A 26964-nucleotide genomic window follows, 5' to 3' on the forward strand; every position below is an offset into this window, starting at 1 on the left:
GCTGGGCTGGTCCGGGCTGGGTCTGGGCTTGGTCCAAGGAAGGTCAGGGTCATGGGGGCTCAGGTAGTTCGAGGCTGGAAGTGGTCCTAGCCTAGGTAGGAGTCCTAAGATCCCAAGGTGCTACACGCACAAAGCAAACAGAAATTGGGTCAAGTTCAGTAGGCTCTTTGAACGGGTTAGGGTCATGATTTTTAGCTGGGCTTGCACAGTAAGGTCCCTAGGTATGTTGGCTAGGTTTTGGTTCAAGGCGGCTCGGGCGTAGCTCGGGTAAATTAGGAGATGGCTCGGTGCGTTCGATAAGGTGTCAAAACGAAAATTAAAAAGCTAAATTTGATTCCATGGCTTCACGGGTGCGGTTCATGACTTGGAAAGGGAGAATAAATCTTAAAAATGCTTTGTTTAAAATTTGGGGTCAAAATAATGAGTTTTGGTATTTATTCGGGATTTAATCGCCGCACGAAACGCTAACGAACGAATTAAGAGAAATGCCTAGTTTTAAGCTTTATAAAATCATGAAAAATTAGGTTTAAGCTTAATTAATTATTATAAGTCCAAATTTCTAATTTGGGAATTTTATGCTAAGGTTTGGTTTAATTCGGGATTTAAACGCATTAGTACGTCACGTTTCAAGATTAAATTAAAAAGTCCGCGTTTTAAGCTAAATAAAAATATGAGAAAATTCATGTAAGCTTAAATAAATATTTGGGACATGTTATAATCAAGAAATCAAGAAAAAAAGTCAGAAACATAAAATGTCACGTCCAGGGGTAAAACGGTCTTTTTACACCTAAAATTAGTAAGGTCATGGCAGTGCCCTAAATGCAGTTTTTATGATATTATGTGCATTTTTAAATGCTTATGAAATGTTCATGATTTATTTATGATTTATTTTAAATGTCCATGAAATTTTATGATTAAAATTGACATTTAAAATACATGGTGCACGTTTGGTTTCAAAAGAAAATACATTCATGCATGATTTTATAAGATGATGAAAACATGAAAATATTGATGAAAGTGAAGTAATTGTGACTACGAGGATTTGAGGTTATGATCAAGAATAGGCCAAGGCTCAGTTGACGATCTTGTGTCGCTGATGTCCCCGCCGCCCAGTACTGTGGTTTCATGTAGATGGTACCATCGTCATGTCATGTCATGTCAGGAATTGAGGATTTGAGGTTATGATCAAGAATAGGCCAAGGCTCAGTTGACGATCTTGTGTCGCTGATGTCCCCGCCGCCCAGTACTGTGGTTTCATGTAGATGGTACCATCGTCATGTCATGTAATGTCACGTCAGGAAAGTCACAATTAACGATCTGAATTCAATCAAGAGAAAGATAATGTTATGATCATGAAAAGAAATCACGTCATCACGTCATGTTATTATATCATGTTATGATCAAGGAAAAAGGTAAAGGCTCAAGTTCATGTTATGCATTTCAGGAAAATATTTACGAAAATGTTCATGCTCAAGTTTATGCATTTTCATGAAATGATATTTTAAGTACAAGTATTTTCACTGTGCATGTGATTTTATATCTATTACTCGTTACAGAGATTTGGTGTGTTGAGTCATTAGACTCACTAGGTGTGATGGATGCAGGTGAGGTTGAGGAAGGGCTTGACGCATGAGATGACTGGACTGAAGGTGCACACAACCCGAGGACCAGCGCTTCTACTGTTTTTCCGCACTCATGATTAGGGATTATGATTTTACGTTAAAAGATTTTAAAATCATTTATTTATGCTTTAGAGTGGTTTTGGAGAGGAAAATACGTTTCACGATTATTGTTTTTTTTAGGTTCAGTAACTCATGCGATGATCTGATTTTTATGCCTATTCACTTGATTTTGAAAATGCTAGCTAGCGAATGTTCTAGATCATGGGAAAAATATTTTATTAAAATATTTTTATGTTGTCCGAAATTTTAAAAAAAAAAAAAAATCTAGTGCATTTTAAACACAAGAACACGAGACGAGTTAGTTGGTATCAGAGCCAATGGTTCTGTAAAGGGTTGTGCCACCATCAGTGCCGGGAAGATCAGTCGTCAAGCCTCAAAGTTGTAAGTTTAAATGCTTATTATGATTTTATGATGTTACCTACACGTTTACATGATCTATATGTTTGAGCTACATGTGCATACACGTTTTGAAGTGAATGACGTTGGTGTTTAAGGTTGCATGGTAAACGATTTTCTTCCTGCATAGTTGCATGACTTTGTTATGCTAAAAGATTATATGCTTCATGATTTTTATACGTGTTACGTTGCGGAATAAGAAATTATTCTATTTCAACGCATGTGGGATTTGTGGTGGAATTGGACTACGTTGATTTTTGGATTTTAGTATTGACATTCTACTTTTGGGTCATAAGTTAATCGTGAATATTATGAATGCTTTGGGGACACGTAGATTTTTTTTAAGAAAATATTTATGAATCATGGTTACTAGTCGAATAAATTTTTGGGAATTACTCATGAGAAATAATGATTTGAGGATTTGCAATGACTTGAAAATAAGAAAATGTATAAATTGGAATTTTAAGTTTTGATGGCATGTAAAATTTGTTATAGTCATTGATTTTTGAGTAAATAAGTTTAAATTTATTGAAATTATGTTATGGGAAACCGGTAGAAAGAAATTAAGAACGCCTAAATTTATGGGTTAATCATAGGATTTTCGAAAATTAAGGACCAATTAGGATGATTTTTGAGGAAATTAAGAATTGATTTTGCAAATTTTACGGAATTTGGGGACTAGCTTAGCAATAAGCAATACTTGAATGGGTTAACTGATAAGAATTGAGTTGATTTAGACTTTTAAAAATATTCAAAACCTTGGGTTATCCTGGTTTTAGTATTATAAGAAATTTTAGTCAAGCATTAGCGGATGCGTTTGGGATTTTAAGATTTAAATTTGATAAGTTGATGAGTATTTTGGTAAAAAAATAAGAAAGTAATTTACGATAAGTTTAGTTATCCATCTTTTATTAATGAGAATTTTAAGAAAAAATGAAAATTCGAGGTTATAATAGTATAGCATTAAGTAATTATGGGTCTTTTTAAGTTACGATTTAGAAATAAGGATTTAGAAGGTAAAATTAATTGGGAGCTAGTAGACGTAAGGACATTCTAGAACATAAGTTTTATCAGAGTAGCGCAGTGGAAGCGTTGATTTTTTTTGGGATACTAGAACTAAGTCTAAACTTTTGATTATCGAGGATAAGCGAATTTCGAGGACGAAATTCAATTTAAGGGGGGGAGATTGTAACGTCCCGAAAATTTAAAGGTCCACGCGAACCACATGCATTTGAATTATTAAATTCTTTGGTATTTTTAAATAAATATTTTAATTGCATGAGTTATTTATGTGGTGCATTTTGACATGTTTAAAATATATTTTCTGCATGGTTGCATTAAACTGTATTTTTAAAAAGATATTCAAGTGACGATCGAGGAACGGAGACCGAGGGCTAAAAAAATGTTTTAATTAAATAATTAATTTTAATTATTTAATTTAGGGGAGATGGCTTCTCGTATTTTTGAAAACTAGGAATTTTGCGGTGATTTTATACGCCGGGACTAATTTTTTTATCGGTGTTGGATTTTCAACTAAAATGCGATCTTTTAAGCCGTCCGGCTATTTAATTAATTATCGATTTTTATGAAAACCATTTTATAAATTGATTAAAAGCCTAGCTTGCACTAAGTGGGCTTAATTAAAAGTTTATTAGGCCTTAAGCCTATTTAACAAATTAGTTAACATATAAATAACAATTTAACCTAAGCCTAGCGCACATCAAACTCACGCCACTCACTGATACACGCCGCACAAAGGATTTTCAGAAAAAAACAAAACTCTCCCTCGGCGCTTCAGTAGTTGCTGCCGTAGGGGAGATAGCCTTTTTCCCTTCAAAGTTTTGAGAGTTACAAGCTTCGGTTCTTCCCGTTCTTCGTCGCCGTCGGTATATCGTGCGTTTACGACGCAAAGGCACGCCAATATCTTCCTTTTCTCGTCCATTACATCATAGTATTGATTTAATTTATGTATGTGCGAAGAACATGAAGTCTTATTCCAGAAAATTCGGTTTTTACGTATACGTGCTACGAACTAACGTTTTCATGTGTCGATTCATGTCTTACATGTTTCATGTGTTTAAAAAGGGCTGCCATGATGTTAAGAATTGATAAAATTGATGTCTATACATGTTAAAAGAATTTCCAGACCCACACGAACACCACACATCAGGGAACAAGTAAATGGCTTTACTAAATCTGTCATGGGTGTTTTAAGGGTTCGGGTTTCATGTATAGAGGCTGGTGTGGGTAGCCAGGGTCATGGTAGGAGTCAGGGGAGAGTCCTAGCCACGCTAGGACTCGAGTTAGTTGGTTAGGGAAGAGCCCAAGAGCACAAGGACTCTTCCCCATGCCACCCGTGAGATGCAGAGAATTAAGGGTGGCGTAGGTTGCTGCTGTGTTGCAGGGAAGGAAAGGGGTGGCTCGCGGCTGGCTTGGGCGAGCCAGGCTAGGTCCTTAGGGTCCCAGGATGATGGGCATGGGTCGGGCCAGGGGCTGGGACAGATGGGTTGGCTGCTGGTCCAAGGAACGAGAGGATAGATAATGGCAGTAAGCTTGGGCGAGGCTGCTGTGCTCTTGGGGTGGCTCGCTGCGTGGGTTCCAGGGGCTGGGCTGGTCCGGGCTGGGTCTGGGCTTGGTCCAAGGAAGGTCAGGGTCATGGGGGCTCAGGTAGTTCGAGGCTGGAAGTGGTCCTAGCCTAGGTAGGAGTCCTAAGATCCCAAGGTGCTACACGCACAAAGCAAACAGAAATTGGGTCAAGTTCAGTAGGCTCTTTGAACGGGTTAGGGTCATGATTTTTAGCTGGGCTTGCACAGTAAGGTCCCTAGGTATGTTGGCTAGGTTTTGGTTCAAGGCGGCTCGGGCGTAGCTCGGGTAAATTAGGAGATGGCTCGGTGCGTTCGATAAGGTGTCAAAACGAAAATTAAAAAGCTAAATTTGATTCCATGGCTTCACGGGTGCGGTTCATGACTTGGAAAGGGAGAATAAATCTTAAAAATGCTTTGTTTAAAATTTGGGGTCAAAATAATGAGTTTTGGTATTTATTCGGGATTTAATCGCCGCACGAAACGCTAACGAACGAATTAAGAGAAATGCCTAGTTTTAAGCTTTATAAAATCATGAAAAATTAGGTTTAAGCTTAATTAATTATTATAAGTCCAAATTTCTAATTTGGGAATTTTATGCTAAGGTTTGGTTTAATTCGGGATTTAAACGCATTAGTACGTCACGTTTCAAGATTAAATTAAAAAGTCCGCGTTTTAAGCTAAATAAAAATATGAGAAAATTCATGTAAGCTTAAATAAATATTTGGGACATGTTATAATCAAGAAATCAAGAAAAAAAGTCAGAAACATAAAATGTCACGTCCAGGGGTAAAACGGTCTTTTTACACCTAAAATTAGTAAGGTCATGGCAGTGCCCTAAATGCAGTTTTTATGATATTATGTGCATTTTTAAATGCTTATGAAATGTTCATGATTTATTTATGATTTATTTTAAATGTCCATGAAATTTTATGATTAAAATTGACATTTAAAATACATGGTGCACGTTTGGTTTCAAAAGAAAATACATTCATGCATGATTTTATAAGATGATGAAAACATGAAAATATTGATGAAAGTGAAGTAATTGTGACTACGAGGATTTGAGGTTATGATCAAGAATAGGCCAAGGCTCAGTTGACGATCTTGTGTCGCTGATGTCCCCGCCGCCCAGTACTGTGGTTTCATGTAGATGGTACCATCGTCATGTCATGTCATGTCAGGAATTGAGGATTTGAGGTTATGATCAAGAATAGGCCAAGGCTCAGTTGACGATCTTGTGTCGCTGATGTCCCCGCCGCCCAGTACTGTGGTTTCATGTAGATGGTACCATCGTCATGTCATGTAATGTCACGTCAGGAAAGTCACAATTAACGATCTGAATTCAATCAAGAGAAAGATAATGTTATGATCATGAAAAGAAATCACGTCATCACGTCATGTTATTATATCATGTTATGATCAAGGAAAAAGGTAAAGGCTCAAGTTCATGTTATGCATTTCAGGAAAATATTTACGAAAATGTTCATGCTCAAGTTTATGCATTTTCATGAAATGATATTTTAAGTACAAGTATTTTCACTGTGCATGTGATTTTATATCTATTACTCGTTACAGAGATTTGGTGTGTTGAGTCATTAGACTCACTAGGTGTGATGGATGCAGGTGAGGTTGAGGAAGGGCTTGACGCATGAGATGACTGGACTGAAGGTGCACACAACCCGAGGACCAGCGCTTCTACTGTTTTTCCGCACTCATGATTAGGGATTATGATTTTACGTTAAAAGATTTTAAAATCATTTATTTATGCTTTAGAGTGGTTTTGGAGAGGAAAATACGTTTCACGATTATTGTTTTTTTTAGGTTCAGTAACTCATGCGATGATCTGATTTTTATGCCTATTCACTTGATTTTGAAAATGCTAGCTAGCGAATGTTCTAGATCATGGGAAAAATATTTTATTAAAATATTTTTATGTTGTCCGAAATTTAAAAAAAAAAAAAAAATCTAGTGCATTTTAAACACAAGAACACGAGACGAGTTAGTTGGTATCAGAGCCAATGGTTCTGTAAAGGGTTGTGCCACCATCAGTGCCGGGAAGATCAGTCGTCAAGCCTCAAAGTTGTAAGTTTAAATGCTTATTATGATTTTATGATGTTACCTACACGTTTACATGATCTATATGTTTGAGCTACATGTGCATACACGTTTTGAAGTGAATGACGTTGGTGTTTAAGGTTGCATGGTAAACGATTTTCTTCCTGCATAGTTGCATGACTTTGTTATGCTAAAAGATTATATGCTTCATGATTTTTATACGTGTTACGTTGCGGAATAAGAAATTATTCTATTTCAACGCATGTGGGATTTGTGGTGGAATTGGACTACGTTGATTTTTGGATTTTAGTATTGACATTCTACTTTTGGGTCATAAGTTAATCGTGAATATTATGAATGCTTTGGGGACACGTAGATTTTTTTTAAGAAAATATTTATGAATCATGGTTACTAGTCGAATAAATTTTTGGGAATTACTCATGAGAAATAATGATTTGAGGATTTGCAATGACTTGAAAATAAGAAAATGTATAAATTGGAATTTTAAGTTTTGATGGCATGTAAAATTTGTTATAGTCATTGATTTTTGAGTAAATAAGTTTAAATTTATTGAAATTATGTTATGGGAAACCGGTAGAAAGAAATTAAGAACGCCTAAATTTATGGGTTAATCATAGGATTTTCGAAAATTAAGGACCAATTAGGATGATTTTTGAGGAAATTAAGAATTGATTTTGCAAATTTTACGGAATTTGGGGACTAGCTTAGCAATAAGCAATACTTGAATGGGTTAACTGATAAGAATTGAGTTGATTTAGACTTTTAAAAATATTCAAAACCTTGGGTTATCCTGGTTTTAGTATTATAAGAAATTTTAATCAAGCATTAGCGGATGCGTTTGGGATTTTAAGATTTAAATTTGATAAGTTGATGAGTATTTTGGTAAAAAAATAAGAAAGTAATTTACGATAAGTTTAGTTATCCATCTTTTATTAATGAGAATTTTAAGAAAAAATGAAAATTCGAGGTTATAACTCTCATTTAAATGGCTAGAATCTCTCATGTGGTTTGATTATGTGGGATTTTGTCTAACGACCTTCACCCCCTCTTTCAGGACTCAGCATCCTTGCTGAGGTTTACATCATCATCCCAAACCCACGCGGAGTAGCTCTGATACCAAATGTAACGGCCCAGCTCACTTGTGAAATTGTCCGCTTTGGCCTGTGGCCTCACGGCTTTAAAACGCGTCACAAGGTGCGGTGTCAACACACTGGCTCTGATACCAATTTGTAATGGTCAAGCCCACTTGTGATATTATCTGCTTTGGCCCAATTTCTCACGGATTTAAAACCCATCACAAAGTGCGGCGTTAACACACTAGCTCTGGTATCAAACGTAATGGCACAACCCACTTTTTATATTGTCCGCTTTGGCCCAGTGTCTCACGAATTTAAAACGCGTCACAAGGATTGCTACACGCTCATTTAAATTCCCAACATCTCTCCCGTGGTTTGGCGATGTGGAATTTTGCTTAAGAGCCAATGTAACGGCCCAACCCACTTGTGATATGAAGGCCCTTAGGCGAAATCCACATTGCCAAACCACGGGAGAGATGCTGGGTATTTAAATGAGAGTGTAGTAACCCATTGTAACGTGTTTTAAATCCGTGAGACACTGGACCAAAGCGAACAATACCACAACTGGGCTGAGCCGTTACCTTTGGTATCATAGCTAGTGTGTTGACTCCGCACGTTATGATGCATTTTAAATATGTGAGGAACTGAACCAAAGCGGACAATATCACAAGTGGACTGGGCCGTTACATTTAATATCAAAGAGACTCCGCATGGGTTTGGGATGGTGGGGCAAATCTCAGCAAGGACGCTGAGTCCCGAAAAGGGGGTGAAGGCCCTTAGGCTAAATCCCACATCGCCAAACCACGAGAGAGATGCTAGGTATTTAAATGAGCGTATAACAACTCTTTGTGACGCGTTTTAAATCTGTGAGGCTCTGAGCCAAAGCGGACAATATCACAAGTGGACTGGACCGTTATATTTATACTTGACAACGTGATTCATTTGCTTGTGGTAATAAACATGTAACAATTGTAAGGATTTATTTGTTTAATTTTCCATGAAAATATAGAATCTGTCCAAAGATAGGTTTCTTGTTTGTCATGTATTATTGTTAATGTTTGATTATTAAAAAAAGAGTACCACTTGTAAATGATATTATTGTACAAAGACATGATATTGATGTTGTACTAGGTATCTTGAGATGAGATTTGCCATTTATTTTTGTTTTATTTGAGATGAGCGTGTTATTTATGTTATTATTATGTTCTCTTTTCGACAAAAGTTGCTACTATGTCTGCTAATGTAAGTTCATTGCTGATCCTTAACGAGACAAATTTTAAGGATTGGAAGGAGAACATTCTTATTGTTCTTGGCTGCATGGATCTAGACCTTGCGATCAGGACAGAGCAACCTACCGCTCTTACAGATTCTAGTTAAGAGTGACATACCTAACCGCACGAGTTTTATGATCATTAAGCGTGGCATACCTAAGGCTTTTAAGGATGTGGTGTCCGACAATGTGACCAAAGCTAAGGAATATCTAAATGAGATAGAGAAGCAAAAGCAATATGGCGGAAACAAGCACAATTCTGAAGAGCTTGATTTCCATGAAGTATAAAGGCAAGGGAAATATTCAGGAATAATTATGGAAATGTCTCACCTTACATCATAGTTGAAGGAACTTAATCTTGAATTGTCGGATGACACGCTTGTTCATTTAGTGTTTATTTCTCTTCCAAACCAGTTTGGTCAGTTCAAGATAAGTTATAACTACCAAAAGAAGAAATGATCTTTTAATGAGCACATTTTATATTGCATTCAAGAGGAAGAGATATTGACGCAAGACAAGACTAAAAATGCTCATTATACAAGCACCTCAAAAGATAAGGGCAAGAAAAGAGTGAATGAGGCTGCTAATGACTAGAAACAAAAGCAAGATAAAGACAAGAAAGGTTTTTTCTCCTAGAATAAGGATGATCATGTCAAGAAAAATAGTTTTAAGTACCATGCATGGTGTGCAAAGAAAGGTACACTTTCAAATTTGGTATATTCTGAATTAAATTCAGCTTCGGTACTAAGAAACACTTGGTGGTTAGATTCCAGTGTTACTACCAATATTCGTTTTTCAATGCAGGTTGCCTGAGCTGTCGAAAGCCAAGTGATGTTGAAAGATGAATTTATGTAGGTTATGGCAATTCAGTCAAATGGAAGCAATAGGGCTTTTCAGATTTTTATTAAGTCATGGTTATTATTTAGACATAATAGATACTTTTGTTGTATCGTCGTTTAGACGGAATTTAGTTTCTGTTTCTAATTTGGACAAATTAGGTTTTTGTTGTTCCTTAAGAAACAGTCAATTTAGTTTATTTATTAATTCTAATATTGTTGGAACTTGTTCACTTATAATTTTTTACAGTCTATATATGCTTTTATAAATGCTTCTTATATTGAAACCCAAAATGTGGAATCACGTGGTACTAAGCGTAAATTTAATAATGAAATCTGGTGCATTATGGCACAAGAGATTAGGACACATCTAGAAATAGAGTTGAACGACTTGTATCAGATGGAAGTTTGAACTCCATTGATTTTACAGACTTAAAAAATTGTGTTGAATGCATCAAAGGCAAACAAACCAAAATAAAGAAGGATGTTGCATATAGAGCCACAGAAATATTGGAATTGATATATACAGATATTTGTGGACCATTTCCAACATCTTCTTGGAATGGTCAACAATATTTTGTATCATTTATTGATGATTACTCTAGATATGCATACCTAATTCTTATTCATGAAAAATCACAGATATTGGACATTTTCAAGTCATTTAAGGTTGAAGTCGAGAATCAACTATACAAAGAATTAAGAAAGTCAGATCTGATCGTGGTAATGGATGCTACGGTAGGAATGACGGTACAAGTGAATGATGTCTAGGACCTTTTTCTCAATACCTAGAGGAATGTGGAATCCTCCCATAGTACACCATGCTAGGCCCACCAAGCACGAATGGTTTAGTTGAACGACGAAATCGGACTTTTAAAGATATGATAAGGAGTATGATAATTCATTCAACCTTACTACAGTCACTATGGGGAGAAGCATTAAAAACAGTAGCTTACATTCTAAATAGAGTGCCAACTAAAGCAGCTACTAAAACACCTTATGAGCTTTGGACATGACGAAAGCCAAGTCTAAAACATTTTCATATTTGGAGATTTCCGGCTGAGGCTATGCCATATAAACCACATGAAAAGAAACTGGACTCTAGAACAATTAGTTATTGGATATTCTGAGCGATCATAGGGCTATAAATTTTATTTTCTCAAGGATGATTGTGTTCTTCAAGAGGAAATGGTTCATATTCCTATGATTGATACCAATACTGTTCAGAATTTTATTCTTCTCATTGATCAAGATGTGATACAAGAAAAAAAAAAGACATTGTCAATCAACTCCCAAACGAACAAACTCAACAACCAGCGTCTGAACGACAAATGTCTTTACGGAGATCCACTAGAGAAAAGAAAGAGTTCTATACCGGATGATTACATAGTGCTATTCCAAGAACATGATAAAAATAATCGTATGGGGAAGATGATCCAATCAACTTTCGTCAAGCCATGCAAAATTCAAATTCTCAAAAGTGGGTCGAGACAATGAATGAGGAGTATAAGTCAATGCAAGACAATAAAAATTGAGAACTTTCCCATTACCAGAAGGTTTGAAACCCATTGTATATAAGTTGATTTTGAAAACCAAATGGGATTTAAACGGTAATGTGGAAAGGTTTAAAGCACGCCTTGTAGCTAATGAGTATACTCAAAAGTATGGGATTGAATTTAAAGAGACATTCTTAAAAATGAATGAAAATGAAGTATACATACACCTTTATTCAAAATTTTATAGTTCTCTAATTTTTGAATATTTCTTCTGTGAACCGGTCTCATGGATATATTCTTAAGATGGGCCAATCCAGTCAATTTTCGAAGTGAAAAACAATTGTTTTTCATGATTAGGGTCGAATATGAGACATGTTTCATGAAAGCCTCATAGGAGTTTTGTGGCAATTTTTTTTTTTTTTAACTTGAGTAAATTAACATCCATTAATAACGTAAATAATACACGACTAATAAATTTTAAAACTGTAATAAAATTGTGTGATTTTACAAATATGTTCTTATCTTCGTTAAATAATATTAATAAATACATATATTTATTTCATTTTCATGAGTTAGTAAATTTTATAATAATTGAAGAAAAATGAAATTTTATTTTTTGAATGAAATTTATAGTCTTTTTAAAAAAAAAAAAAAACTATATCTTTAATGAAATTTATAATAAGCGACATAATGTCAGCAGCTTAACTCACGAGAACTTCTCAGTAGTTCACTCATCCCAGTACTACCATCACTCATGCACGTTTAACCCAACTAAACTGGATAATAGTGAAAGATTTATCTTTTAGTTCGAACGTTTCTTAATCTTCAGGTCAAAAGTTATATCTGTTACCCAAGACACGTTTTTGTTTTCTTATAATTGTGATTTATCTAGGTTAAGAAAAATCCTTATTCGTTCCGGGTAATCCATCGATGTGGAGTTTCTATTTCTTGTTTAATTTCTGGAATTGAATCATGCATGATTTCAAAATAATTTTTGTTCGTGTGGTTGAGGTTGTCTCTATTTTTCAAATTTTGTACCGAGTCAACATTTGTAAAGACTAATTTCTGATACTTTGTTCATATAGAGTCTATCATTCTTTATGAATCAAAAGATAAATTAACTTTTACAAAATGAGGATTTTTAAGATCGTTCTCAATGTATTCTTGGATTGTCACACACAAAAAAAAAAACTATATCGATAAAGTGTTTAAAAGATTTGGCATGCAAGGTTGCAAGCCACGTAACAGCTCAGTCGTTAAAGGAGACAAATTTAGTCTTAAACAATATCCTAAAGAAAGCCTCGAGATTCAGGAAATACAAAAGACTCCCTATGCTTCAGCTATAGGAAGTCGTATGTATGCACAAGTTTGTACGCAACCTTATTATTAATTGATTTTGTTAATAAAATTAAATGTAGGTTATTATTAAAATATTATTTTATAATTAAATTTTTTTCAAATAAAATTTATAATATATTATGGGTCTTCGACTCTCATCGATAATTATCATGTGATGTTTAATTTAATTATTGTTTTAACTTTGCATCGGATAATGTGATTCCAAAATTTACGACGATTCTAGCTCAAAAATGATATTTGAACTTCAAAACATCAATGAAATCTAGTACGCACCTCCAGCAGCTCAATCACATCAGCCACACACAGAAAGTAACCACATGGACAAGTTACTTTACCATAATGTTCTATGTTTTTTCTTGGGACTCGGCATTATCAACAATAGGAAACTATTCATAAAACTAATTTATTAATCTTTTTAAAAAATAAAACTAATTTATTAGAAAAAAAGTTAGATGTCGAATTTGCCTAAACACATCCAAATTCAACAAGACATGTGTGGGGACTCGGACACTAATCATAATCATAATCGTTATTGGGACTAATTAATCAATTATAAAACAGGGTCTAAATTTTTTTAAAAAAAAATGCAAAGCGGAAACGTAATGTAATTTACTTCAAATTACATATTAAACATAAACATACAATCATGTGTTATCTACAAGAATTCAACTAGGTTCACTACATATCAGTGTTGAATCCTAATTTGCTTCGAAGCCCGGATCTCCACGCTATCTAGTCCAGCCTCGTTCTCTTCTTGACCCTGATCCTATCCCACCTGTTGCCATGCACACATACAAACAAGACAACAGCCGGATAACTCCGATGAGAATTATATTCCCAGTATAATCAACGAAACATGCAATCGTATAAACAATATAAAGCATGTAACAGACATTCATAACATGTATCCAAATCAGAACATAAATCCATATCAAGAATAAATCATATTCTAAACATGTACCATCATCAGGAACATTAATCAAAATGAATCAATATAAACTGTCACTTAGACTGGTGACTCCACATTTTAGACTAGACTCAATCCTAGCCTAGGGATCCCGGTTTCCAGATGTGGTATTCCTATATCGACCAACAGTAATAGAAAAGACTCCAGTTCTATCCAAGTCGATATAACCAAACATCCAGTGTCCTGACATATCCGTCATAGACTGTGGTCTATCGCCAATACACTATCTTGTGACATCGTGCAATGTACCCGTGGTTACCTGCCACTATCAGGTACTTCTGTCACAAGATTACTCGTCTAATACATGCTCCTATAACTCCATAGAACAAGCATTTAATCAAATCATTAAACGCAATGATAACCATTAATAAGTATGTGATTTAGGGAAACTCAAGTACATCCTACTTGAGTCGATGTCCCATACACATTGACTTATACCTTTATCTTCTCGGTCTGACGAAGTCGAAGCCTCGAAGTCGAATTTGTCCCTATCAAATCTGAAATAACAATATCGAATAGACCGTGTCAATATACCGCTCAATTCAAAGCCTGTTCTGATCAATATACCAATCAAAACATAATCTGATCACTATCGAATTAAGACACAATCTAATCCATATCGATGATATCACGATATAATCGAAATCACTACTAAATCTGATCATAATCAATCTACTGATGTTTCAACGGTATAACAATACAGTTTCAGGAATCCCGCCAATTTCAACATCACAGATATAATAATTCAGCCCATAATCAATATCACTACGAAGTACAATCTCAGTTCTGTTCAGTCTCGCAGTACTGGCAATACAATATAAGTATATATGCACCAACAACTCATCTGATCCAAATCTGACTAATATCAATATATCCAGTGATACAGTATAAATCAGATATCAATTCCAGTACCACAAACTCGATAATACCATAATTCTGATATCAAATCGGTATAATTACAATCGAATAAACTTTGAAAATTCATAAAATTTCATACGGTATCTGTTCTTCAATCCGGTTTCGATTATACAATGTCTGATATCGCAAGAACAACATATATGAATTCTTATTCAATTCTGACAATACCATAATTTCAAAGCATGTCAAAACGTAACGAAACTTACGTCATGTTGTAGCCTACGTCGATAGGATCACAGTACTGAAGTCGAATTCAAAATCAGACGGGCGGATTGAAATATAAAGGCGTAAGGATTTTCTCCGAAAATCCTCGAGCTTCTTTCTTTTCAATTCTACTGAATTTTGATGGATTTGTACGTATATATACTCAGTTGCATGTATATGAAACGTGGCTCATGTTTCTTGAATCCCCGTCGGCGCTCGAGCGGTCGAGAATTACCGCTCGGGCGCCGAACAGTCTGTTCGGTTACTTGACTTGTTATCTATTGGCGCTCGGGCGGTAACTTTCTACCGCTCGGGCGCCACACTTTCTGTCTGAATACCATTTTGTTGAACACTGGCGCTCGGGCGGTAACATTCTACCGCTCGGGCGCCACACGTTCTGTCCAACTTCTTGGCTTATTATGCACCAACGCCCGGCTTTTCCTTTCACATCTTATTTTAACTCCTAAAATTTCTATTCTGTCAATTAATCAATATCTGATTACAGTGATTAAATATCGGGCATTACAACATGAATTATATGGTATCTATAGTGCAATCATTTCTAGTTTTAACTTATCTATTTCTCTTTGTGAAAGGAGAAATCCTGTCATCGTCTTATATCAAGATTTGTGTACTTCTGTTGGCATCATCAATTAATTTTTTTTTGTTCTGTTGGCATTGAGACTTGGACGTAGGGACCTGTTTTGTGTTTTTTCTCTTTACAAAAACAATAATCTTGTTATCATCCATCTGAATTTGTTCATTTGCACGGCCATACTCTATTTTTTGAGTCTCAATTGTATTTTTGCTCCGAGATTTGGTGGCGTGACCTTGTTTTGTTGAACTTATCCTACTTTCATCAATGTGGTTTGAGGAGTTTTTTTTTTTTTTGTTGAATTACCTGATTTGTTGAGTTTTTGCAAGGACTTTCTGAAATTTTTCAACTATAATAGGATAAGTTGCATTATTAGTCTGAGTCATTTTATTAAATTTGAAAATAAAATTGTATTCACCTTTTTTCTGGCATTTCAAATCATTTAGTATGCTGAAGCATTTGTATCCTGCACAAAACAAAACATGTTTTAGTTATAGAGTTTTAAAGTTTAGATGTTATTGTTAGTAGTGTGATTTGAACTAACCTCGTCGACTAAGTTGATATAATCTTTAATTGTACAACCAATAAAAGCAGCAGTCACTCTTCAAACATTATAATTCTTGCCTTCTCATTATCTTTTTCGACATTTATCGTCACTCGATATCAGTCCATGTGGCAGTATGATAAAAATATATTAATCTATGCTATTGTATTGTGTATCTTGGCACTGCTTTGACAATTATATTAACGCATTTGCTACAAGTTGTCACATCTTTTGTTTTAATAACTGTCATCGAATAACTGTTATAAGCTTGAGAAACTAATGTATAACGCAGTTTGCTCACCATATATTTAATTAACTTTTCTGATTCGGTGCATGGTGGGGTTTTGAAATATTGTAGTGGTATATATAGTGTTCTAAAAGGCGTCACCTTGGATCGTCTAGGCATTATGCAGTTGTCCACCGCTCCGATTTTTAGACAGTTGATATCTCTGGGTGTTATTAAATTAATCGATCGTCTAAACCTCCTAATTACCGCTTAGGCGGCTCAAAATCTGCTTCGGCAGCCGCGTAGATTAATATATAATTTTTAAAAAAATATTATCTGATATATTTGTCCACCAATTTGTATCAAATAAAGATAAAGATGTTATGAATTTTGTGTTTTAATTAGATAAAGATGAATTTTTAGTTCTGTTACTGATTCTTTAATTGCAGTTATTACTTATTAATGGTTTCAAGGAAATTACAAATAGTAACCATTATCACTCAAATCTTTGAAATTGTGTAATGTGTTGTGAATCTTCATATCTAAGTGAAGATGGGAAGCATCGCAATCTTTATGTCTTCCATTCTTTTCCTTTCAGTTTCATGGAGAGCTACATCCCAATTGCAAGTCGAAGAGAGGGTCTTTCTCAGATGCTTGTCACGCCAATCATCACGTCGTGGCGAGATTCTGCAAAATGTTTACACACCAAAGTCTTCTGAATACATATCGCACCTGGAATTTGCGTCGAAAAATCCAAGATGGTTCAATGAAACTAGCCAAAGACCATTTCTAATCGTGGAACCTGTGGAAGAGACAGACGTTTGGACTGCCGTCAGCTGCAGCAAAAGGCACCGTCTCCAAATCAGGGTCAAGAGTGGTGGCCACGATTATGAAGGCCTGTCTGTTCGCTCGGTGTCCCCTTTTGTCATGATTGATCTCAGCAATCTCAACTCCATTGACGTTAATCTTACAGATGAAACGGTCTGGGTTCAGGCAGGGGCCACTTTGGGACAGTTATACTATCATATCGCCAATAAGAGCAAAACTCATGCATTCCCTGCAGGATTATGCCAAGGCTTGGGATTGGGGGGGCACATCAGCGGTGGAGGATTGGGAACGTTGGTGAGGAAATACGGGCTTGCATCAGATAACGTGATCGATGCCCGATTCATGGATGTTGATGGTTACTTCTTTGACAGGAACGCTATGGGAGAAGAAATATTTTGGGCTCTCAGGGGTGGTGGAGGAGCAAGTTTTGGAGTGATACTCGCATGGAAACTCAAGCTTGTTCGAGTCCCCGAAAAGGTTACAGTTTTCTCCTTTCGTCGTAGACTGGATCTTGGAGATCTAAGTCTTCTCCAAAAGTGGCAAAACACCGCACATAAGCTCCCGAGAGATATCTTCATTCGAGTCCTCGTACAGAAAATAGGAAATGGTCGAGGGGACGCAAGTATCGTCCAGGTGACTTATAACGGCATGTTTCTAGGGCCTGCTGCGCAACTGGTAGAACTGTTGAGAGAACAGTTCCCTGAATTCGGCCTGGAGACCGAAGATTGTTTCCGGGCACCCGTTAAAGACAGTAACTGCAGTAGTATGCCATGCATCAAGAAAGAATGTTACGAGGTATCCTGGATTCAATCTGTGGTGTTTTTCAGCGGAGGGAAAACCGACCAGCCTGCAGATACATTGCTCGGTAAATTCAAAAACACCCGGTTCTTCAATAAGGGGGCATCTGATTTCTTGAAGGCTCCGATTCCTAATAAGGGATGGAGGATGATACAAAAGATGTTCTTGTCCGAAGATGGTCCTATCATGATTATTGATCCTCTCGGAGGATTTATGGACAAGATTGGAGAACATGTTTTCCCTTTTCCGCATAGAAAAGGAAACTTGTTCAACATACAATACCTGATAAATTGGTTTGGTGACAATAGTGCCCAAGTTGCTGAAAAGCATCTAGCTTGGAAGAGATCTCTCTACAAAAAAATGGCGCCATATGTGGCTAATTCGCCAAGAACTGCGTACTTCAATTACAAAGATCTCGACTTGGGCGAAAACGACAAGTACTATAACTACACTGTGGGGAAAGTGTGGGGCGAAAAGTATTTCAAGGGAAATTTCGAAAGACTGGCAAAGATAAAAGGAGGGATTGATCCACAAAATTTCTTCCGAAATGAACTAAGCATTCCAGTTTTGAAATAAATTCAAACTGAAACTTAAAATGGTGTAATTTCTAGTAAAAAATTGTCAATGTTCTGAATGAAGAGAATTCTGAAAATTGTATTATTTACCTGTACGTGTATCCTTTCGTGTGCTTGGTTGAATTGTTAACTATTTAGTGAAAAATATCTTAATACACGAACACATACATGATAAATTCAGAGAAAAATACCCATATAAAATTATCCATCTTAATTAACTTTTAGTGAAAAATATTACATTAACTTTCTTCCGTTATTCATATCAAATTCTTTACTGGTGAGGCTCAGTTATTTCTGTTGCAGAACCGTCTGATCTCTCCTTGTTCTCCGGTGAGGACTTGGACCGCACCTAGCTTGATCATGGCTTGGCCGAATCCCGTGGTGAAGTCCAAACCTTGGGCAATGGCGTCCACGGTTGGCCGAGTCCATTGATCAAGAGCTAATTCTTGATCAATCTGGAGAATTCCTCTGTTCGAAAGGATCTGTTGGTAGTAGGAATTATCTACGGTTGATGAACTTGAAGCATTTTGATCCAGGTCCACGGTGTTCTCATCACTGTCTGAATCTTGTGGGCATCTCGCGAGTAGCGTGTCACGCAGCGTAGAATCCATGGTTGGGTCAGGCTCCCCTGTGTTCTGGAAGTTGTATAGACGATCCTGAAAAGTCGAACAACGAGCAACGCCGATGGTGTGACCGCCTACACACGACAGTTGGAGTCAAATATATTGAATCTCATACAGAAGAAATATGAACAATTAATACTTTTAACGGAAATTAGTCGATGGCAACAAGTAGAAGTATACCTAGAAGATAAACCATGTCAGTGGGACTAAGGCCCTTCTCGCCAAAAACTTTGATCGAATCCGAGACAGATATTGAAGAAGCTGGCATATTCACATCAGTGGCGAAAGAGACGGTCCCATCCCGCCTCCCTGTCTGCACGGTGTATCGCCCTCCGCCACCCTGTATGATCATAAGCCATGAGACATTTATCATTCATGCATGCTTATGAAATATCTTATCTTTCATCACCAGGGAAACTGCATCTCTTGTGGCCATGACGATGATATCAGCACACGAAACGACCCCGGGGCAGACGGCTTCCACTGAGGATTTGGCGGCCTCGATAAGATCGTAACCTCGAATCATTCGATTAGACGATGATGTTTTCTCACTCTCGGGTCCGTCCAGCAGAATGGATGCATCGCATCCCTTGTTCGAAAATTATGATCATTATGCATGGTTTTTTAGATGATATAAAATTGAGAAATCACTTATCCAATTAAATAGTGATTGAGATATACTATTATATTGTTAATCTTACATGAATGAAACAATCGTGGAACTGCAAGCGAAGGAGAGCGGCAGCAACTGTGGGATCACTGTCGTAAAACGAGGCAACGACAGCTCCTACGGCGGCCTCAACGTCAACGTCTGCACATTTGCCATCGTAGAAGCCGACCTGAAGTGGTGGTGTGCCACCCTCCTCGCACCGCCCTCTCGAGGCGGCGCAAACCAGAAATGCCAAAGCCATGATGATTAATTTTGCCATGTTCTTTCTCACTGGAGTGGATTTGATTACTCTTTGGGTAGCTATTTATAATACAAATGGCCGTGAAGATGCATGCATGGAATTTGCATTGCATCCAATTTTTGGAACGATATTGTAATATTTGATAGGAACATAATGTATTATCCAAAAGCATGCCTAACACAAAGTAGCTAATGAAAGCAAAAAGTATTATTCACAATAATTAACAATCATGTGTCTTGTCTAGGTGAATATATAGAAAAAGGCCATATTATTGTAAACTAATGTACCGTCTTATACAATATTTTTTTATAATTCATTTTATTTATATTTAAATGATGATCAAAATGTAATTATGAGAAATGGTGATAGACTACATTATAATTTCAATATATGAATTAAAAAATAAATAGAAAAAAAAGAAAGGGAAAAAAGACCAAAGTAAGAATTGAAACTACAATTTAATGTATAGGAGACAAAGACTCTATCTACTAAGTTACATGTGACTTACTACTTTATTAATATATTTCATTATTAAAACAGACCATGACACCAATATTTAATTATTAAAACAGACCATGACACCAAAATTTTGACATCTAACGATCTCAAACTTAATAATATAGTATAGATAATTGGGCTTAAAAAAAATCCATAAAAAATTATAAAATTTTATCTATAAATCTTTTATTTTTGTAATAAAAAAATTTAAAAATAATGAAACTATATATATCTAAATCTAAATTGGTAAATTGACAAATTGGTTCATCAACTATTGTAAATTACTTAATTGTACATGATGCAATTAAAAACTCAATTTTACCCACAATCTAAATTGCTTTTTTAGCCCAGTTATTATTATTATTGTCCAAAAGCATGCACCTACACAATTAGAAATAGCTAATTAAAGTAAAATAATAACAATTATTGACAATAAAGACAATTATGTTTTCTTGTTCGGGTGAATATATAGAAACCGGTCACATCATTGTCATGTCATAATTTAATTTTCATGCAATGCATCTTATATTATATTATATATAATTATATATAATATAACTAATTCATAAAACTAATTAAAAAAGTTAGATGTCGAATTTGCCTAAACACATCCAAATTCCACAAGACATGAATTATATGGTATGGCCAAAAGGTCAAATAATTGATGGGAATATGATTGATTGGTTTTTTTTTTTTTTTTAAATGGGGATTCCATGCCTATGTGCATGGACTCAACTCATCAATAGGGTTTAACATCAAAAAATAGTGATGATAGGTTTCATCGTCATAAAAAAAATAATAGACTGACTTTTTTAGATGGAACAACGTGATGGATATTTTTCATCGACCATGGAAACTGATGAAGTGAAATTAATTTCTTAAAATCGTAAATTTTGTTTTAAATAATAAACTTTTTTTTAGCCTAATAATTTCAAATGAAAAAGGTTTTCACATTTTTTTTTAACATTATATTGACATCTAGTTATACGAAAAATGTACACTGTTTTATCATATTTTCAATTTGATATTTTATGAACCAGCGATTCGTGAAATCGAATTTAAGCATTATATTTTATTTCCAATTATTAAAATTTGATATTGAAAATTTTAAAATAGATTTTTTTTGGGTTAAATTTCGATATACCTATGTGACACTATCAAAGTTATATAATAAATATTACATATTGTGCAGTGAAACATAAAATACACTTTAGTGTCACGTTGACACACCAAAAAGTAGCTGCAACGAGGTGCTAAAATATTACTTCATATGTTCCAAATATCAATGTCACGTTCTTTTTTCATCACGGGTTTATTTCTCATATTTGTATCTTCAATGAAAAATATTAGTTTTTATTTTAAATATTAGCAAGGTTGATCTGTCTCACGTCTCACAGATAAAGATCCGTAAGACTATCTCACAAGAGACTTGCTCTTCTTTTTTTAGTCATCTCAAACATTTGGTTTCAGTTTTCATATTTAATGTTACTGTATATATTCTTTTGCAAATATATCTTTATCATTAACTACTTCTAATAATTTTTTTAATCTTATTAAAACATTAATTACATAAATGGTAAGATTAAAAATTTATTTCAAAATTTTACTTTTCCAATAAATTCATACACGTGTTTTTACATGCTCACATAATTTAATTATTTTAAAAAATATAAGATATGAGAAAAAGACATGTGAGCTTCAAGATAAATAGAAAAGAGTTGGAGAAAAAATAGTAAGAAAATTACTAATTATGAGTGGTGTTATTTAACACAACAAAATAGTTACTAAAATATGTTCAAGTATTATAGAATTATAAATATTTTTAAATTTTTAATTACAAAAATAAAAGATTTATAGATTTTTTTTTTTTTTAAGAAAAAGCCTTGCAGACACCCATCATCCGATCCCCTATATAAGATGTATTAAGTGAAATAAAAAAAATTATTTCAGAAAGGTGCATTTTTAGTAAATTTGAAATATTATATTTTATTTTTTAAAAAAATCAATAACAAAAATCTTGCATGTGGTCGGTTCTTATCATTTATTGTAACTAATTTTGCTCCTTTTAATTAGATGTATTTTACTTTGCTTGGCTACTTATGTTAGGTGCATCCTTTTTTTATATAATATTTTGTCCCGTTCAATTTGTATATCGTTCCATAAATGAGATGAAACCAAGTTTCAATGAAAATGTATCGGGACCTATCGTGCTAAGTCGGAGTGTAAACGAATCGAGTCGGTTCACAAGTTTTTCGAATCGGGTCGAAAAATATTTGATTCGTATTTAAATTTATAGAATTTAGGCCGAACTCGAACATGTTCAAACTTTTCATGTGCTGATTATATCATTGTCATGGCCACATGCAAGAGATGCAGTTTCCCTGGTACTAATGTTATCAGTCAGATATCTGATTAGATATTTTATAAACATGATAAATGACTCATGGCAGATCATATTATGATAATACAGGGTGGCGGAGGGCGATACACCGTGGAGACAGGGAGGCAGGACGAGACCGTCTCTATCGCCGTGGATGTGAATGAATATGCCAGCTTCTTCAATATCTGTCTCAGATCCGATCGAAGTTTTCGGCATACACCATCGGATTTGCTAGTTGTTCGTCTTTTCAAGAACGACTCTACAACTTCCAAAACAATGGGAGCCTGACCTAACTTGTAATCATCTTCTCGAAAAAAATAAAAAAAAAACATTATACTATATTGGATCAGAATGAGTATTATAAATTCAGTGCAAATCGTAGGAGTTAAATTATTAGATAGAAATTAGTTTTTTTCCCTCAAATTTACACTTTTTGATCTATGTCTAGCTAAACAAGCCACTATTTATATTGAAAAAAAAATATTTTTTCATAATATTTTTTCATGAGTCGGATATAATAAGATATCTATGTTACAAAATTGACTCATGAAACTATCTTATAAATTTTTTTTGTGTTTTTTTCTTAAAAAAAACATCGAAATTTATTTACTTATTTATTTATTTGACTAATCAACTATTATTGTTAGAATATTTTTCGTTGGATTTCTAATAAATGTTGTTTATTTGTAAGCTGCTTTAGCTAGGTTGTCTAGTCCAAAACTAGGATAGTGTATATTTACAGAAACGTTGTATGAAATATTATTCGCCACTGGAATTTTATCACCATACATTAATTGTGAAGTGATATAATAAGGAAGGGGATCGAAAAAACTAGTCATCGGGAGCATAGCCAGAACCATATGAAAGAGAGCTCATGCCCGTGAATTCTTGTGAGTGAGAAACAAAATCGATCTTAATCCAACGCCGACGTGAGACATCTAACAAATTTGAATGATATAAAAAATCTACTTATCAAGCTTGTTTGGAGTCACGAAATTTTCTAACCCATGTACATTCTCCTACAATCACTGTTGCAGACGTCTAAACAGGCTCAATCAATAAATTAGAAGAAACTATATCAGTAGGACTCCTGGATGAAAGGAAAGATAAGTCAGCGGGGAACCACAATCACACTACTCATTTTTCATCTTCGGTGGCACGGGGCAACCGCCATCCTTCTTAATTTTTCTATAGGTTTAGCCGTCTAGGTATTTTACATACTCCATAATAAATCAAACAAATATGACTTAGCCTCCCATATATTTTCCAAATTTCAATTTTTGTACCTCTTACACGAACCTCGTGGCTCCTAAACCATCATCAACTTTTGACAAACTAAAGGAACAAAAGATCTTCCACCATAGAACAAGAATCATGATCCATAATGGTATGATCCTGTGAAATTTGGTACGTACCTGCTGCAACAAAATTGCTTCATGTGGGCAAGTTGGAAATTGCATCAGGCCAGCTCCAACCATTAATAGGCCATAGCATCCAAGGGATACAATGAAGTACAGAGGCAGAGGCAGTTGTTACGCGTAAATGATAAGAATGGTACATAATGTATGATCAAATAATACAAGAGAGATTGTAAGAAGCTTACCAACCAAGTGTAGCTCCTTGGAATTATGGATGCCTGAAGCAGGCCAACCCAAAGAGCTGACAGGGTTACCAGCAATGTCAAAATCTTTACAATGTGCTTCATTGGATCTGCAACTAAAAAATTGATTCACTTCAATCTTTCTAAGCAATTGTACGAACATAAATCACAAAATACAATTCTGCAGTTAATATCTTGGAAGATCAGACACCTGCTGTTGTATCATATTTTACAGTTATATCAACATTGTAACTCAAATATTTAATGTTGCGAGTAACTCAAGCGCCACTGGCCCACTCTTTTATCACTGTCTCACATGACTAGCCACACAGAACAATGGCAGTAATTGTTGATCATATGAAATCAACAATCTCTCCCAACAATTGCTCGTAAAACTAATGAAAATTGAGCGGATAACTTTAGCTCTAAACACCACTTATAGGATCATTCATGCCACACAGAACCAAATGTTATACTAATGGCAATGATGTAATTCAAATCTTAACCACACAATATTTGGAACATTATGTTTCAATCAGTGTATTACATAAACAGTCAAACAAGACATTGAGCTCAAACATACCCAACATATCTTGTGTGGGAGAAGTTGGAGAAGCTATGCGACTCGTTTACTCAGTTTTAGACCCACTAAACCCACCCTTAACCTTTAAAAATTTGCATTGCCATAAGAAGGGATAAGTATGCATGTAGTGTCACTACCCCTTCCCATGCCTGCATATTCCATGGAGAAAATCAATGCTATAGTGCAATGACTAAACGTCATATGGCAGCTTAACTTCATCTTAAAGACACATTACTCGAGCTAACACGAGCAAATAATTCCTTTCTAATTCCCATCTCTTAATGATGGATCTGATTGGATTATTTTGTGCAAAGGAATAATGCAGATTGCTAGACAAAATTTCACATCAAAACATTTCAAAATCCCATGTCATATTATACATCTGATAAAGATAAAAAATTATAAACCAACAAAATATCAAATCTTTCTTAAGAACCGAAATCCGGATAAACACCTTCACTAAAACAAATCAACAAATAAGTGAAAGTCTGATTAATTTCATAACATAATCATTTAGATCGGTATTCAATCTCGCAAATGGAAAAAGTCAAACCATACCCAGAAAAAAAAAATCAAAAGAAAAATTAACAAAGCCCCTCAGGATCAAAACAAAAAACTGAATAACTACAAGCTAAACCACATGGAAATAAAAATTTTACCAACTCAAACAAAGGAGGTGTACCTTAAAGAGAGCAGAAAGAAACTAACACGAGGGCGTCGATAGCATATACAAGTGATGGGCCTCTTTTCGTGTGGGAACCCAATTCGATGAGAATCTTATAGGGTGGCGGAAGTAGTGGTGGCGCCGCCGTGTTTTATGTGGAAGGCTTTCCATTTTTCTTTTTCGTTCTTTTTAAGTTTGTATCGTTTCATTCAGTAATTCTTAATTTTTTTTATATTATGTACTTTATATGTATTAGTAGCATTTAATTATCATTTACAAATTACAACATATATTACATATTTTTGTTTTTATAATTTTTTGTGTAAAAAATTCTACCTATTATATTTAAATTAAAAAATTTAAAATAGTTTTTAACGATAGTTTCATTTCCAATTGGCGTATATTTATTTGAGTTAATATTGAGCGAGATACGAATGTTATGTTCTTTTGTGCCAAATCGGACATTGGTATGGAATGTAGTTTTCTTGATCGGCTTATTGTTGTTTTTTTTAGGTCGAGAGTCTTGAAGTAAAGTCGATATTGGATTATCAAGTTGGTATAGGTATGTTACAGCTCGGTAACATACGACGGTAAAACATAAATTATGTTTAAATGTCATTCTGTGTTGCACTGATAGTATCTATGACTTGTTGACTGTTGTAATTTGTTAAATGTCTTCGTTGTGATATATGTTTATTATTGTGACATATTATTGGCATTTAGCATAGGGCATACTGTTATGACATTCATGTTGAGCCCTATCATTTTTGTTAGCCTATTGTTGATATCCATTGTTATCTGACACTGTTGTTTATCTCGTGATCATAATGTGGCTGATAGACCTATACACATGAGACCGTAGATGCGATTGAACAATCCCGTGGTTAGTGTAACCTTTTGAGATGAGAGCTATGATTGTGTCATCTAGTTCGTTCTGTTGTGCCATCCTGTTATCGTATCAGCTGTAGCATACCTCGCATACTTGGCAGGGCGGTTTAGCTACATGACGATGTAGCTCCCCCATGTTGTTGCTCGAGCATTATTCCAGTTGTTATCGTACCATTTATTGGCTTCTGTTATCCCGATTATTCGTTGAGCCTTTCATGCATTACATATTACATTTTATTATATGATTATGCATGATTTATGTTTATTGTTGTTATTGTTGGACTGTTTCATACAAGAATCCTAACCTCAGTTGTTTTCTGTGGGGTGGGGGGGGTGGGGGGAGAACGGGGCTGATGTGGTTGCTATTGGGCACCATGGTAGATCTC

At 35.1% G+C, this 26964-nt stretch overlaps 3 protein-coding genes across 3 annotated transcripts in view; 1 reads left to right on the forward strand and 2 right to left on the reverse strand.

Moving 5' to 3' along the window:
- The first annotated feature begins 16694 nt into the window (after positions 1 to 16694).
- Positions 16695 to 18497, forward strand: LOC140819429 (berberine bridge enzyme-like 22). Its single transcript, XM_073179516.1, has one exon. The coding sequence runs from the start codon at positions 16783 to 16785 to the stop codon at positions 18430 to 18432; it is 1650 nt and encodes a 549-aa protein (XP_073035617.1). The 5' UTR covers positions 16695 to 16782; the 3' UTR covers positions 18433 to 18497.
- Positions 18498 to 18619: 122 nt separating this feature from the next.
- Positions 18620 to 20017, reverse strand: LOC140819431 (peroxidase 60-like). Its single transcript, XM_073179517.1, has 4 exons — positions 19756 to 20017; positions 19464 to 19643; positions 19235 to 19394; positions 18620 to 19128 (listed from the first exon to the last, which is right to left on the reverse strand). The coding sequence occupies exons 1-4, from the start codon at positions 19981 to 19983 to the stop codon at positions 18716 to 18718; spliced, it is 981 nt and encodes a 326-aa protein (XP_073035618.1). The 5' UTR covers positions 19984 to 20017; the 3' UTR covers positions 18620 to 18715.
- A 4435-nt stretch (positions 20018 to 24452) lies between these two features.
- LOC140819432 (uncharacterized) overlaps positions 24453 to 26964 on the reverse strand; it is a gene marked incomplete at its 3' end in the record, with an annotated part of 61182 nt that continues 58670 nt past the window's right edge. The window contains exon 4 of the mRNA XM_073179519.1: positions 24453 to 24553. Coding sequence (XP_073035620.1) covers positions 24453 to 24553 — 101 coding nt within the window. The remainder of the gene's footprint in view (positions 24554 to 26964) is intronic.

This window comes from Primulina eburnea, chromosome 18, assembly GCF_022965805.1.
Source record: "Primulina eburnea isolate SZY01 chromosome 18, ASM2296580v1, whole genome shotgun sequence".
Lineage (NCBI taxonomy): Eukaryota > Viridiplantae > Streptophyta > Magnoliopsida > Lamiales > Gesneriaceae > Primulina > Primulina eburnea.